Source organism: Carcharodon carcharias, chromosome 7, assembly GCF_017639515.1.
Source record: "Carcharodon carcharias isolate sCarCar2 chromosome 7, sCarCar2.pri, whole genome shotgun sequence".
Taxonomy (NCBI): domain Eukaryota; kingdom Metazoa; phylum Chordata; class Chondrichthyes; order Lamniformes; family Lamnidae; genus Carcharodon; species Carcharodon carcharias.
The window spans coordinates 126,829,938-126,843,307 of NC_054473.1; the positions used below are offsets into that span (position 1 = coordinate 126,829,938).

A 13,370-nucleotide genomic window follows, 5' to 3' on the forward strand; every position below is an offset into this window, starting at 1 on the left:
TTATGTAAATATGCTTAAAAAGTACTTTGATAGAGAGGATAAACAATTTGAAGGTATTAGTAGTAGTAAATAAAGAGAAAGAGGTAGAAAAGAAGGATTTTGAAATTGATTTTCCTCTAATAAAATTGGATAAAGAGGGGGGTACTTAAAAATTTAAATTTTTAATATTGAGTTACCTTCCAGACAAGTGTCAAAAGGATTTGGAAAAGCTTTTGCAGTCACATTAAGCTATTTGTGGATTTAAGCTGGGGAGGACAAATTTAGCTGTATATGATGTAAATGTGGGAGGTTCAGTTTCAATAAGGCAACGTCCTTTATAGATTAAATCCAGAAAAAATAGCTCAAGTACAAAAAGAAATCAAATCCATGCTTCAGAATGACGTCATAGAGTCTAGTTACAGTAACTGGAGTTCGCCTGTTGCACTGGTGCCAAAACCGGATGGAACACAAAGGCTGTGTGTAGATTATCAAAAAGTGAATGCAGTGACAAAAGTGGATTCATATCTTATTCCATGGTTGGAAGATTGTATTGAGAAAGTGGGACAATCAGAATTTACAAAGGTTGACTTGCTGTGAGGATATTGGCAAGTACCGTTATCAGAAAGAACAAAAGAGATATCAGCTTTTATAATGCCAGATGGACTATATCAGTTTAAAGTTATGCCATTTCGTACGAAGAATGCATCAGCAAACAAAGTAATCACAAGACTGAGCAATTGTGCTGTTTATATTGATGACTTGGTAGTTTTCAGTCAAACGTGGGACGAACATTTACAACATCTGAAAGAACTGTTTGATTGACCGCAAGAAGCTAATTTGGTGGTGAACCTGGCTCAGACTGAGTTTGCAAAAGCGCAAGTTACATATTTAGGCCACACTGTTGGGCATGGTAAGGTGGCCCCACAAGATGTGAACGTGAAAGCCATCGTGAATTTTTGAGTGCCTACAGCAAAACAAAAAGTTTTGAGATTTCTAAGTATGAATGGATTTTATCTGAAGTTTGTACGAAATTTTAGCAGTACAGTTGCTCCATAAGAAATTTCAATGGACACAGGAGTGTCAGAATGCATTCGACAGTTTAAAAACTGTGTTCACTGCTACACCAGTTTCAGCAGCACCTAATTATGCCAAGCAGTTTAAGTTGCCAATTGTTGCAGGTGATCTGGGTATTGGTGCTGTGTTGTTACAGAAGGTAAAACTGGAATTGAAAAACCAATAGGATATTTTCCACGAAGGCTGAATGTATCTCAGAAAAGATACTCAACCATTGAAAAAGAGACGCTAGGTCTGGTGTTAGCGTTGCAGCATTTCAAGGTTTATGTTGCAAGCAATTCTTCAGAAACAATTGTTTATACAGACCACCATCCTTTAAAATTTCTGGACAAATTTCGAGACCAAAGCGCAAGACTGTTCAGATGGAGTTTATTACTGCAACCATTTAATTTACAGATTATACATGTGGCTGGACGAGAAAATTTAATTGCAGATGCATTGTCAAGAGTTTAAAGTTCAGAAGGAAATTGGACATTTGAAACGTGGACACTGGGTTGAAGTGACCTCTGTTGATGCAAAGAATTTGTATATATTGTTATATTAATGCATTTACCTGGTAGTGTAATGCTTTTGTGTATATAGACAAGTATGGTAAAAAATGCAAAATGGGTTGAGAAAATGAAACCGTCTTTTAAAATTACGACAGTTCATTTTTCCATAAAGATAGAGGGGTAATGGAACTATCATATTTTCCCTGATATTACTGTGGGATACTTTAAAGCAGGCTTATATTTGTGTTTGTGCAGGTTTCTGTGTGTGTGAATAATTTAAGTAAACTGCAGACTGATAGACTGCAAGGTTTGAATCATCAAAGGAGTTAAGTATAAAAAGCAAGTATTTGAAATGCTAATGGCCAAGCTAAGTAAAATAGAAATTTGCATTTTTAGATAAGATGAGAGGTGGTTGGCTTTTCAAAGGGACATAGTAAAATGTTTACAACTGGCAAGATGAATGAGGCAAAGCTATTATGTTTATTTTTTTCAAAAGTGCTGGCCATAATGATAACATGAAAGATTTTTATATTCTGGGAAAAGTAACTTCTAAAGACAAGTGGAAACAATGGAACTTACCGATCAGAAATGGAAAAAATATATTTAAAGAAAGATGGAAGGCTGTGAGGTGTGGCCATATGAGATCTGGAAAGGTGACTGTGTGAAAAAGACTTGGGGGGGGGGGGGGGGGGGGGGGGGGGTGGGGGGGAGGGGAAGGAAGCCTCTAGGCACTCCGCAAATGTTTGCTGTTCTAGTAACCAAAGTTGTGTTAAAAGCCTTTGGAAGTCCATTGACCATTGGGTGCTTGTGGTAATATTGCTGGATGACTTTATAAATTTGGAATCTATTTGGACTTTTGCCTTAAAGGGGGTGTGTTGTTAGGAGTCTGGTTAAGCAGGGATTTTGGGAACTGTTATAAATGTGTAATTATAATCTTGTGTGTGTTTAAGTTTGTCCTTCGTTTGTTAATAACTATTTTAATTATTCTTTAAAAATCTCTGAAGGTGGTAGTGGACTCATTACTTCTGACTTCAGTGCGCAAGCTTTCTCATAATAAATACAAATTGCAAAATCGTTGTGATAGCATGGCCAAGTTTCCCTTGTGGATTTGGTCAGCCTTGCAAATACCACCTGCCATATCATAACACTTTGCTAATGTAGGGACCAAAAAAAATGTTCAAATTTTTGTTGTATCCCAGGATTAGCTATGTTTTCTTTCTTTGAATGAATACTGCAGCTGTTCACACACAAGATTGGGTACAATACTGTAGTCTGTCAAACTTGCTCAAAATTACTCGCTCAAGCAACATTTCCATCAGATTCCATTTTATGTAAGCATTATCCATATGTTTACAAATTATAAAACTTAAAAGAATTCCTATCTCTAGGCTATCAGTGCCTACCCAATTCTAGTGTTGTTATATGTGAGAGAAGTGCACAAACAATTGATCAAATCTCAAGGAACCATACAAAGCAATAGCAAACCTCTTCAATTACAAGCACATAGCTGATTACAAGTCTCCTTCATTGTTTGCGGGAGCATTACAATCCAGCGAATAACGTGGTCAACAAACTAAGGTGATGGGTTACAAACTGAGGCAAGCAGATCGACCAGCAATTTGGTTATATAATTCATTATGTGTTTTTCCCTCCCTAATTGATGTGGAGCTGGCTGAAACTTTCTCTGGAGCTCTCAACTCATGGTCTGATTGATCAACCCTCCCCAAACTTAACCGTTCATCTGGCTAGGAAATATCTGCTTTTTCTTCTCATCCTGTGCATTATTATGCAACTGCACTCAAACAAAAAAAATGATTGTGACTTTCAACTCAAATGTTTAATTTGAATTGAGTTTGGCATTCGAACTATTTTAATTTTATAACCAGAAAAAATTCAACAAGAACTATTGGGTCTCTGATGAGTGTGTAGGTCAGGGTGACAAGCGCAGAATTTGAACTTTTCTTGCTGCACTCAAGGGATTTCTGGCTATAAAACTGAAGAACATATGCCATGTCTGATTCCTATTTTGATTAGATACCAAATAGCAAAATGTCCAACTCCGTTTTAACATTTGGCTTTTAAGCTGGGTTATTCTAGTGAGGTCAGACTGACCGAAAAGAGAGTTTTTGTTTGTTTGTATGAAAAGACCAAATGGCTGAGTTTAGTTCAATACAAGTTTATTTTTGAACTACTCTTACCTTCAGTTATTTCAAAGACATATGCCACTGCACACCCAGCCTTTGGTTAATCCTATATCAGGGATGCAAATGCTAGCAAAACATTAGATATACAATAAACATGTTGAATTCTTCCAAACTGAGGGAACTTATATATGAGACATGAAGCGCAAGTCAGAAAAAGAGTGACTGAATTGTAGCACTGATTGTCTGATCCAATCTCCCATTCTCAGGGAGTGGGGTGGCAGGGAACCATTCATTCCAATAGTTAAGGGGTTATTCTTTTCTCCTTTCACCAAATGCAGCCAAACTGCACTTAGTAAAAGTGCAGTCTGTCAGGTTAAAAGGGCATTGTCATCTAAGGAAAACAGTGACAGTGTCATTTTCCTGGAAATTTGTCAACATTAAAACAGACTGACATAGTCTCATCATCGAATAGCTTTATTTATAGAAAAAAATAAAACAGACCAGTGAATTAAAACATTATGTGTGGACTTTGGTTGTTTGATGAGGGAAAAGCACAGAGGAGATTAGGTTTCAATTTTCAGTATTCACAAAGTACTTGTGGATGAGTGAGGCCATTTGGTCTGTCTTCGCACATCCATCCAGAAAGATCCTTATGTGTCTGTTGCATTATCCAAATGACTTTGAAGAGTTGTCAGGTTTTTACCTCCACTATCCCATCCATTCAATAATTGTGTGTGTGTGTGTGTGTGTGTGTGTTAAATTTCCCTTTGTTAATTTGAACCTGTGCTCCCTGGTCCAAATCTTGCAATTTAGGCTTAGTTTTCTATACTACTAGCTATCTTAAAAATTACTAAGATCACTGCAAAATGCCTCCTTTTAAGGCCAAAGAGTCTACGGTTCTTTTTGGCATATGAGCAGCCTTCTTTGCACTGTCTCCAAGACTCAAGTGTTTCCCTTGTGACTTGGCGATCAGAACAGGACACTAGTCTGACCAGAATACTGTGGTTTGATCACAATCTCTTTTGACCTGTAGTCTACTATTTCAGCTACATAGTTAAACATTCCATATTGGCTATGCCAGTTACTGGTTTGCATTGGTTGAGTGTCAGGTATTTCCCTTCAAAAGCATTGTGAAAACACACTAAAATAAGCAATTAAGATGCATTTATGTTAGTGCATTCATAATGTACTGTCCAAACTTAAAGTAACTGCTTATGTGAATAACTTATCAATGAAGAGGCAAGTAACATTGCACATTACATCCACTTAAGGCCATGGGATCTCAAAGCATCAAATATTTATATTTTGTATGAAATGTATATAATATTTGCCATTAATTTACTGTAATTTTAGATGTCAGGAAGAGACGAAAGCATTTTGACCTTGATGAGTAGAAACAACCCCATTTTATGTTCAAACTCAGCAACTTAATTGTTTAACTGAGCCATGTTTCTCTTTGCAAATTTTACAGACAGCAAAATTCTCTACTGCAGCTGGTAGTACTGAGAGCAGCCCAGCTCCTGAAACACCAGCTCACCAACTACAAGCAGATGAAGAGCACGAGAACATGAAAAATATTTTGACTGTACCAGAGCCACAGACCCGAAGGAGCAGAGGCAATAGATGTGAGCTTTATTTCTCTCTTTTTTATTGGGAGTGGATCAGTCCATGCTGCTTTTTCCAGTGTGTCCAGCCAGAGTATTTCATCAATCTGTACATCTTGGGACTATATAAATCCAGCACAAGTAAACTGACCAGTTTAAAGTGTGAATATTGGTGAAATTCTCCCCAACTTTCTGTCCTGAGACAACATTCATCAGAGTTTATTTCCGGATTTAGCACTGTTCGATTACATCTTATTGGGTTCTTTTAAGTAAAAATCCTATGGGATTCACAGCTGTAGAATTTAGATCCACACTAAGGCGCGAATTTGACACTCCATGAACAGGAGTGTTTCCCGCCTCGCAGAGTGTATTGTGTGGCGTGATGATGTTGGGCGCCGTTGCTGATGTCATCACACTGGTTTCTAATCGTACCATGCGTGGGCGGGTCAAAAGGACAGGAGAACGCCCACCTTATTCAGATGACCATTTAAGTGCCTATTGAAGCATTAACAAGCAATCAGAGTGTAGTAATGCGGGTAGAAGGTGAGATCAGAATTCAGTGTGGTGTGAATCTTGTTTTTCTAAGGGCAGGCTTGTTAGGGTGGGTTTTTAAACTGCAGTTGAAAGTGAAGTCTCAGCCTTGCAGTTCAGAAAGCTCTGGTTGCAGGGAGTGCTCATTTGACTGGGCCTTGCAGAATTTTGAATTCTCTATCTTTAGAAGGACTCCCTCCTCATTGGGAGGGGTCTCCTTAAGCCTTCATTCTCTCCATCAGCCAGGGGTGAGTGCTGTAAACTCTCCTACACAGTTGGAGATTGTGCTCTCAGTAGGAGGCACAATCCAGTAAAGAAGAGAGGAGGATTAGGAGGAAAAGGAGGAGGAGAAGGGTCAGAGGTCATAGGGATGCCCTGGAGGCAGTGGCTCCTCAGGACGGGGACAGACTAGCGCCAGGTCCTGATGCTGAGGCAGAGCCTGGAGATCCTTCACGCAGGCGCTGAAGACATTACGTTGCACCGAGGGTGTACAGGCAGTGCGCCAGCTACCTTGAAATGATTGAAACCCAGTGCCAAAGACTGAAGGTCTCAAGGGGAACTGTCACATCCCTTTATGACTTGCTGACTGAAGAGATTGCATCAAACTGCCTTGGTGGCCACCGATGACTGTTGCCCTGAAGATTACAGTGGTGCTCAACCTTTTCGCTGCAAGCTCCTTCCAGGCAGCAGCCAGGGACCTGCTAGGGCAAACCCGGTCAGCTGCACACCACTGCATCAAGGTATTCACTGATGCAATGTTCCGGAGGGCCGGCAATTACATTACTGTCACCATTGATGTGCAAAGCCAGATGGAGAATAACTGAGGATTTGCAGAAATTGCTGGTTTCCTCAGGGTGCAAGGAGCCATCGATTGCTCCCACATAGCCATCAAGGCTCCTGCGGGACAGCTCTGAGTGTTCATAAACAGAAAGGGCTTCCACTCAATCAATGTTCAGCTGGTCTGCAACCTCAAATGGCGGGTCATGCAGGTTTGTGCCAGATATCCAGCCAGCAGCCATGATGCTTATATACTGAGGAATTCGCAAATACTGGCAGTTTTCACTGGCAGTTGGCTTTTGAGAGATAGGAGTTATCCTCTGAAGAGATGGCTTATGACACCTGTGAGGGTTCCCAGATCAGAGGGAGAGAGATCAGTGAGAGTCAGGCCAGCACCAGGGCCATTGTGGAGCAAATAATCAGCCTTCTGAAAAAGTGTTTCAGATGCCTGGACCAATCAGGAGGTACATTGCAGTACTCTCCCTCAGGGGTCTCCCTGATGGTCGTGGTCTGTTGTGTCCTCCACAACATAGTTATACAAAGAGGAGATACTTTGGAGGATGATGAGAGATCAGAAGGGGACCAGTCATCTGAGGACAATGGCAAGGACGAGGCAAGGGAAAACAGCGACATTGTGGTGGGTGTCCCTGGCCGCGAGTGGGCAGATGGCCGTGACCCTAAAGATTCCTTAATACAACAGCAATTTGTGTAGAACCTTGCAATACACCAATGTCACACATACGTGAGGAAATAGATACCTCCATTTCACACTTAGAATGAGCAACTCCTGAAGCATGCCCCGTATGCCACCCTTCTCCACTGACCCACAAGAATGTAGATATACTTCAGCCCTCCCTCAAATTTGGAAATCCTACCTTCACCAACTGACGCTAATCAAACATCTTGCAGCTACGGAAAATAACGGAAGGATGAGGAAATGTGACTTTGGAGTTTAATGAGCTGGATTTACAAACAATGCATATTGTCAATGCTAGTTCTCATCCATGTGCCCCTCCTCATGATTACTGTGAATATGGACAAAAACGTTGACATGTGCTCCGGCGCAGTATTCCCCCCTCGCTTGTGGCTGCACTGGAGAGAGGCGTCTGATCTGCCAATCCCCTTGCCCTGGATGACTTTGGCGGGCGTCCTCTGTAAGGCTTAGGCTTTGAGGCGCCAGCCACTTAAGGAGACTCTTGCGCAGATGCATGCAAGTCTTCTGTTGCCACAGCAATGGTCGACTCCTGTGGCTGATGGATGGAGGAGATGCTGCCCTCTCACTAGCACCATGAGAGGAACTCTCAGATAGAGGTTGCAGCTGCTCATTCCCTGCCACAAGGGCCGGTTGGTCCTCCCTACCAGCTGGTGAGGTTTCAGGAACCGGGTGGGCAACCAAGCTCACAGTTTCCTGTTGCCTTAGGCCTGAGCTCAAAGCCACGGTGATGGCGAGGTCAGAACGAGGACAGTCACATCTCAATATGCTCAGTTTGCTCCTCCAGGACAGTCACCAGTCTGTCCATGGTGGAAGCTTGGTGATCTGAAGAGTGGGTGACCTGGATGGACACCTCAACAGTCCGGGCCAGAACACACAACCTCTCTGGTATACCAGCCATATCTTCACGGACCTCGCGCTGCACATACAGCATCTGCCGCCTTACGGACAACTCCAGTGACTCATCATCTGACTCAAATTCAGACTCTGGATCACTCTGTGCACTCCTCTGACTGCCTGAGGCCTGCTCCACCACTCTCCAGCAGCTGCACTTGTGATTGTAAAGTGTCCTCGCCGATGCATACATGTCCCGTGTCCGATGCACTGCACCCTGCTGATGTGCCAATATCTGTGATGGTACTGGGTGCCAAGAGAGGATGTGACAGCACACCATCCCAAGTTCCCTTGTAGTAGTAGAAATGAGGTTGGTGAGGTCTCCAGTGGAGGCAACGCTAAGAGATTTCTCCTGTAACAAACAAAATTCATTCTGAGGGGTGGTCATTGATTAATATATTTCTAAATGCATGATGTCTAACTCTTGACTCCTGTACATCTTCTCATGGCCAGGCATGCATTAATTAACTCCACAGAAACAAAGGGCGGAATTGTCCCAGATTTGTTCTATGTGCAGTAGTGGGCAGGAAAAAGACATTTTACCCACTGGCTGCAATGGTGGGGTTTCACGCTGTATCGTCCCAATCTCACCTCATTAATCATGCATTCCTGGGAAACACGCTGATTCACCCACCATGCCATCATCTTGCTGTTTCTTCATGCTGGGTGCCATATTTAAATTGCAGCCACGCACACACCTCTCCAGCCCAGGACTGCTGCACAGAAGACGTGGTCCCGAAAGGCAAGGAGACTGCAGCCCCACCGGATTCAGTGATGCATCCCTGGGACACCTTCTGGACACTGTTGGAACCACTACAATATCCTCTATCCCTGCTCTGGCCGCAGGAGGCCCATCAGCCTCACCATTCTGGCTTGGGAGGTGGTGGCAGAGGTTGTCAATGTCAATGTTGCCCAGAAGAGATTCACCATTCAGTGCAGAAAAAAGATGAATAATCTCATCTGTGCTGCTAGGGTAAGGCAACTAGCTTATCGCTCTAAACCCTCAAACTCACAAGCACATCACACATTCACTGGCATCTCACTCACTGCCAGCTCAAGGGACTCACTCTCTCACACAAACCCTCACATCTCCATCTGATCTCATCTCCTCTGGAGACTGTGCCCTCAGCCCTCACCATCTTGAGGCCACTGGCACAGATCAACGTGTGCCCTGGGATACCTCCTTCCCCCAGTAATGCCCCAGCCCTGCAGCCTCTTCCCTTGCCTGAGGCCACTTATCCCCTTTCCCCAAGCAAGCCCTAGCCCCGCAGCCATTGAAATGCCACCCCTGCCTTACGGCTGGTCTTGTAAGCAAAGACCTGCCCGTGAGCCCCACTAAAAGTGATGTGGTGCTGCCTGCGAAGCCTGGCACTGATGACCATGGGTGCTGTCCAAAGCAAGGTAGGCAAAGTCCCGAGTGAAGTGCAGCTCACCAGGTGTATGTCGCTTATGTTCAGTTGTGAAACACGTCAGCGTGCAATCACACCAATGTGCCCGGATGATCCAACGTGGGGGAATGATTCCATTGGGCTGGGCTTATAACGATCTGCAGATATATTACAATAAAGTTCTCGATATGCGGCGGCAGGAAACGTGGCCTGCCCTTGATGAGCGGATGATTGCAAACTGGTTTCACGACATTGTGAAACCGATGTTTGGCCTTCCCGCCATATTGTCCACTCATGCCCATCATGACGCCTGACACCAGCGGGCATGGAAAATTCCACCCAGAATATCAGTGAACAAAGATGTGAATCCACTCATGATGACAATTGTCCAGGGTCCTGTGTGTGTAATGCGAGCATAAAACACCGTGCACTTACCCATTACACCTTTAAACCACACTGACTATTTTATCTTATCACCCAGTATGATATTTTTGTCATCTCGCCAAATCCAGCCCTCCCTCCAATCTCGCCACTGTCCACACTCCTTGAACTCTCATTGTCTACAATGCAGCACTTGTTCCTCAAATCAGGTGAGGATCTTTAGCCTTGCTATTCCTCCACCCGTTCAGGAGCACTTGCGGGTGTTCTTGGCTCGCTTCTCTTGATAAGATTTGACATGGAGTTGGCATTGGCAAACTCAACTAGTCACATGTCATGTCTCAGCACCATTACCACATGAGTGCATGGCTGGCTAAAGCCTATGCTCGGGTGTCAAAATGTCATCGTGCCAACCAACCACCATCCAAAATAATAACTGCTTTGAACACAGAGAATGCTGGTAGAAGTCAGCAGATCTGGCATCACCTATGGAGGGAAAAGCTGAGTTAACCTTTCGAGCACGTATGACTCTTCTTCAGAGCTCTGAAGATGTCATCTGCACTAGAAATGTGTCCCTTTGTTTCCCTCTTCACAGATGATGCCAGGCCTGCTGACTTCTACTAGCATTTTCTGTTTTTCTTTCAGATTTCCAGCTTCCTCAGATTTTTGCTTCACACCTAATAACTGGTTGGAATGATCCACGGCATGGATCCAGACAGCTGTGCACCTGTGCAGACATGCAGCTGTGGATGAGCTGAGAATCTGGCACACCTGCTGCATTCGCTTTTCACGCCTGACCCTCATTGGACATAACTTGCTCATACTGATGCCATGCTCATCCTTGCCGGTTTCACAAGGTCATTGAATCTTTTCTGGCACTGAGTTCAGCTGCCCCTGACTACGTCAATACCCAAGATGTCCCTGGCCATCTGCTGCTACACAGCACGTGTCTGCCTATGGGCACTTCTCTTGCCATCACTCGGAATGAGGTGCTCGCTTCTCGCCTCCACTGCATGGAGGAGTGTACCGAGGGCCATGTCCGAGAACCTGGGGGCAGCTTTCCTCCTTCTGGAGCAACTCTCCCCTTGCTCCAATGGTGCAGACAACTATGTATGGAAAGATAAAATCAATGCACAAATTCTCGATGTGTACAGCTGGTAGACTTGCTGAATTATTAAAGTATGCATTATTATGAGGCTGCAGCTGACTGACAGACATAAGCAATAATTAACATTTACTTACCTTGATACACTGCAAAACACTACAATCCTCACTGGTCACCAGTTTGTTTCTTTCCAGGATTGTTACAGGGCTTGCCTGAAAGTGAACGCTCACAGGGGGCCTTTTAAATGGCTGGCCGTGACTTGGTTCTGGGTCACAGCAGCGTGCTTCCGAGCCTAACACCTGCCTTCCTAAGCTCATTGGGTGGGATGACTGTCACCTGCCCTTGCCACTAATTGGCGGCAATTAGCGTTTTATTGTGCATGCTTGCATGGTGACCTCAGAAGCTGGGAAGGTGTGGGACCTGCCAGCGGCGCGTCATCATAAAGTCCAGCCCTAAGCAACTGTCGAATTTTCCTCAGAACTCAATTCTTGCCTTCCTCACCTGAAAGCACTGGCCCTTGCTGAGGTAGCAACCCATAGAGAATGGTCACCCTTTGGCATCATGTGCAATTGGAGACTTTTCATTTTAGAACTGAGATGGAGAGTTTTGGCTGGCTATTTGACCATGATGCACATCATAGCCCAACTAGATTTTGTGTCCATCTGACATTCACAAACATGTACTTTCCTAACAGGGATCCTTGGACAGTGATCAGAGGCAGGAAGCTAGGCTGATGTAATTTTTTTCTTTTCCCTAGCACAGGGGCCCTGAGGCCGAAGGTTAGCTCCCCACTGCCATCATGGCTCAGGTTTGCTAATTCTGAGCAGACTGAGCATGAAAAATAGAGCCTCCATATTTTCAGTCAACTTAATATTGGGCACTTTACTTCCCAACTGAACCGTTCGGGAGGGGGAGTTGGTGGGGCTCCCTGTAGAAATTTTACAAACAAATTAGGAGCAGGAGTAGGCCACTAGGCCCTTTGAGCCTGCTCCGCCATTCAATGAGATCATGGCTGATCTGATTGTAACCTCAACCCCACATTCCTGCCTACCCCTGATAACCTTTTACCCCCTTGCTTATCAAGAATCTATCTGCCTCTGCCTTAAAATATTCAAAGACTCTGCTTCCACCACCTTTTGAGGAACAGTGTTCCAAAGACTTACAGCCCTCTGAGATTTCTCCTCGTCTCTGTCTTAAGTGGGCGGCCCCTTATTTCTAAACAGTAGCCCCTAGTATTAGGTTCTCCCAGAAGAGGAAATATCCTCTCCACATCGACCCTGTGAAGATCCCTCAGGATCTTTTTTGTTTCATTTTGAGCAGCATCATGCCTGACTAGTATACAGGGGAAATAATGGGCCAATTATTCTATGGAAGTTTGATTACTGGATATATGGTAACCACCTTTTAACTGTATAGGCAAATAAAGGCTCAGAGCATCTATTGCATTGATAGTATTGATTTTTAAAAATCCACAATCATTTAACACTAATAATCTTTATTACTGACGGTTGTAGAGGGATGAGAAACTAGTTTGGGCGTTTATTGGATACAACAGGTGAACCAGTTTACATGTACTTGGAGCAAATACAAAACACAACAATACAGATACACTAGATTAGCGGAAGTGTACTTTTGTCATTTCTTTGATCACAATATGCATTACAAAAGTCCGCATTTCCAGTGGGTACCTGTTTTTAAACCTAACAGATGTTTCTTTTTCTTTTCCCTTTTGTTTTTTGCAGCTATTGGAAGAGTCAGTCCACCAAATCCTTCTGTTCCTAAAGATGAAGCAGCAAGTCCAGCTGATGATGCTACTGATGAAATCATGGACCGCCTGGTAAAATCGGTCACACAGAATCCCAACCAGAGGCCATCTACTCCTAAGGAACGCAAGAGATCAAGAGCAAATAGGAAATCTTGTAAGTGTCCCTATCCCTAGTGATTGAGGCTGGAGTGGGGGAGGGGGGCTGTGAGAGGAGTGATTATGTTTCCTCAACACTTTGTAAGATTAGAAAAATTAAGCAAATCTACTTTTGATCCATTCTTTCCTAATGGGATAAGACTGTTTTCATCAGAATTCTGACTATATATGAACAGTCTTTTGTAATAATGGTAACATTTCCATGTAAGTATTCTTGAGCCCATAAATTATTAAATTGTTTTTATTAAAATATCTCATATAGCTAAATTTAATTCTACAAGTAAGACTGTCCTCCTGCTGTTTAACACTTCCGCTCTTAACTATCCAATCACAGGCAAAACATCTCCAGCAATGGCTTCTCTTCCTGACCCA

The 13,370-nt window shown here is 43.5% G+C and overlaps 1 protein-coding gene across 2 annotated transcripts in view; it reads left to right on the forward strand.

Moving 5' to 3' along the window:
• fhod1 (formin homology 2 domain containing 1) overlaps positions 1–13,370 on the forward strand; it is a 332,893-nt gene that overhangs the window by 313,917 nt on the left and 5,606 nt on the right. For both annotated transcript variants that reach the window (XM_041192317.1, XM_041192318.1), the window contains 2 exons: positions 5,160–5,313; positions 12,820–12,996. In XM_041192317.1, coding sequence (XP_041048251.1) covers positions 5,160–5,313; positions 12,820–12,996 — 331 coding nt within the window. The remainder of the gene's footprint in view (positions 1–5,159; positions 5,314–12,819; positions 12,997–13,370) is intronic.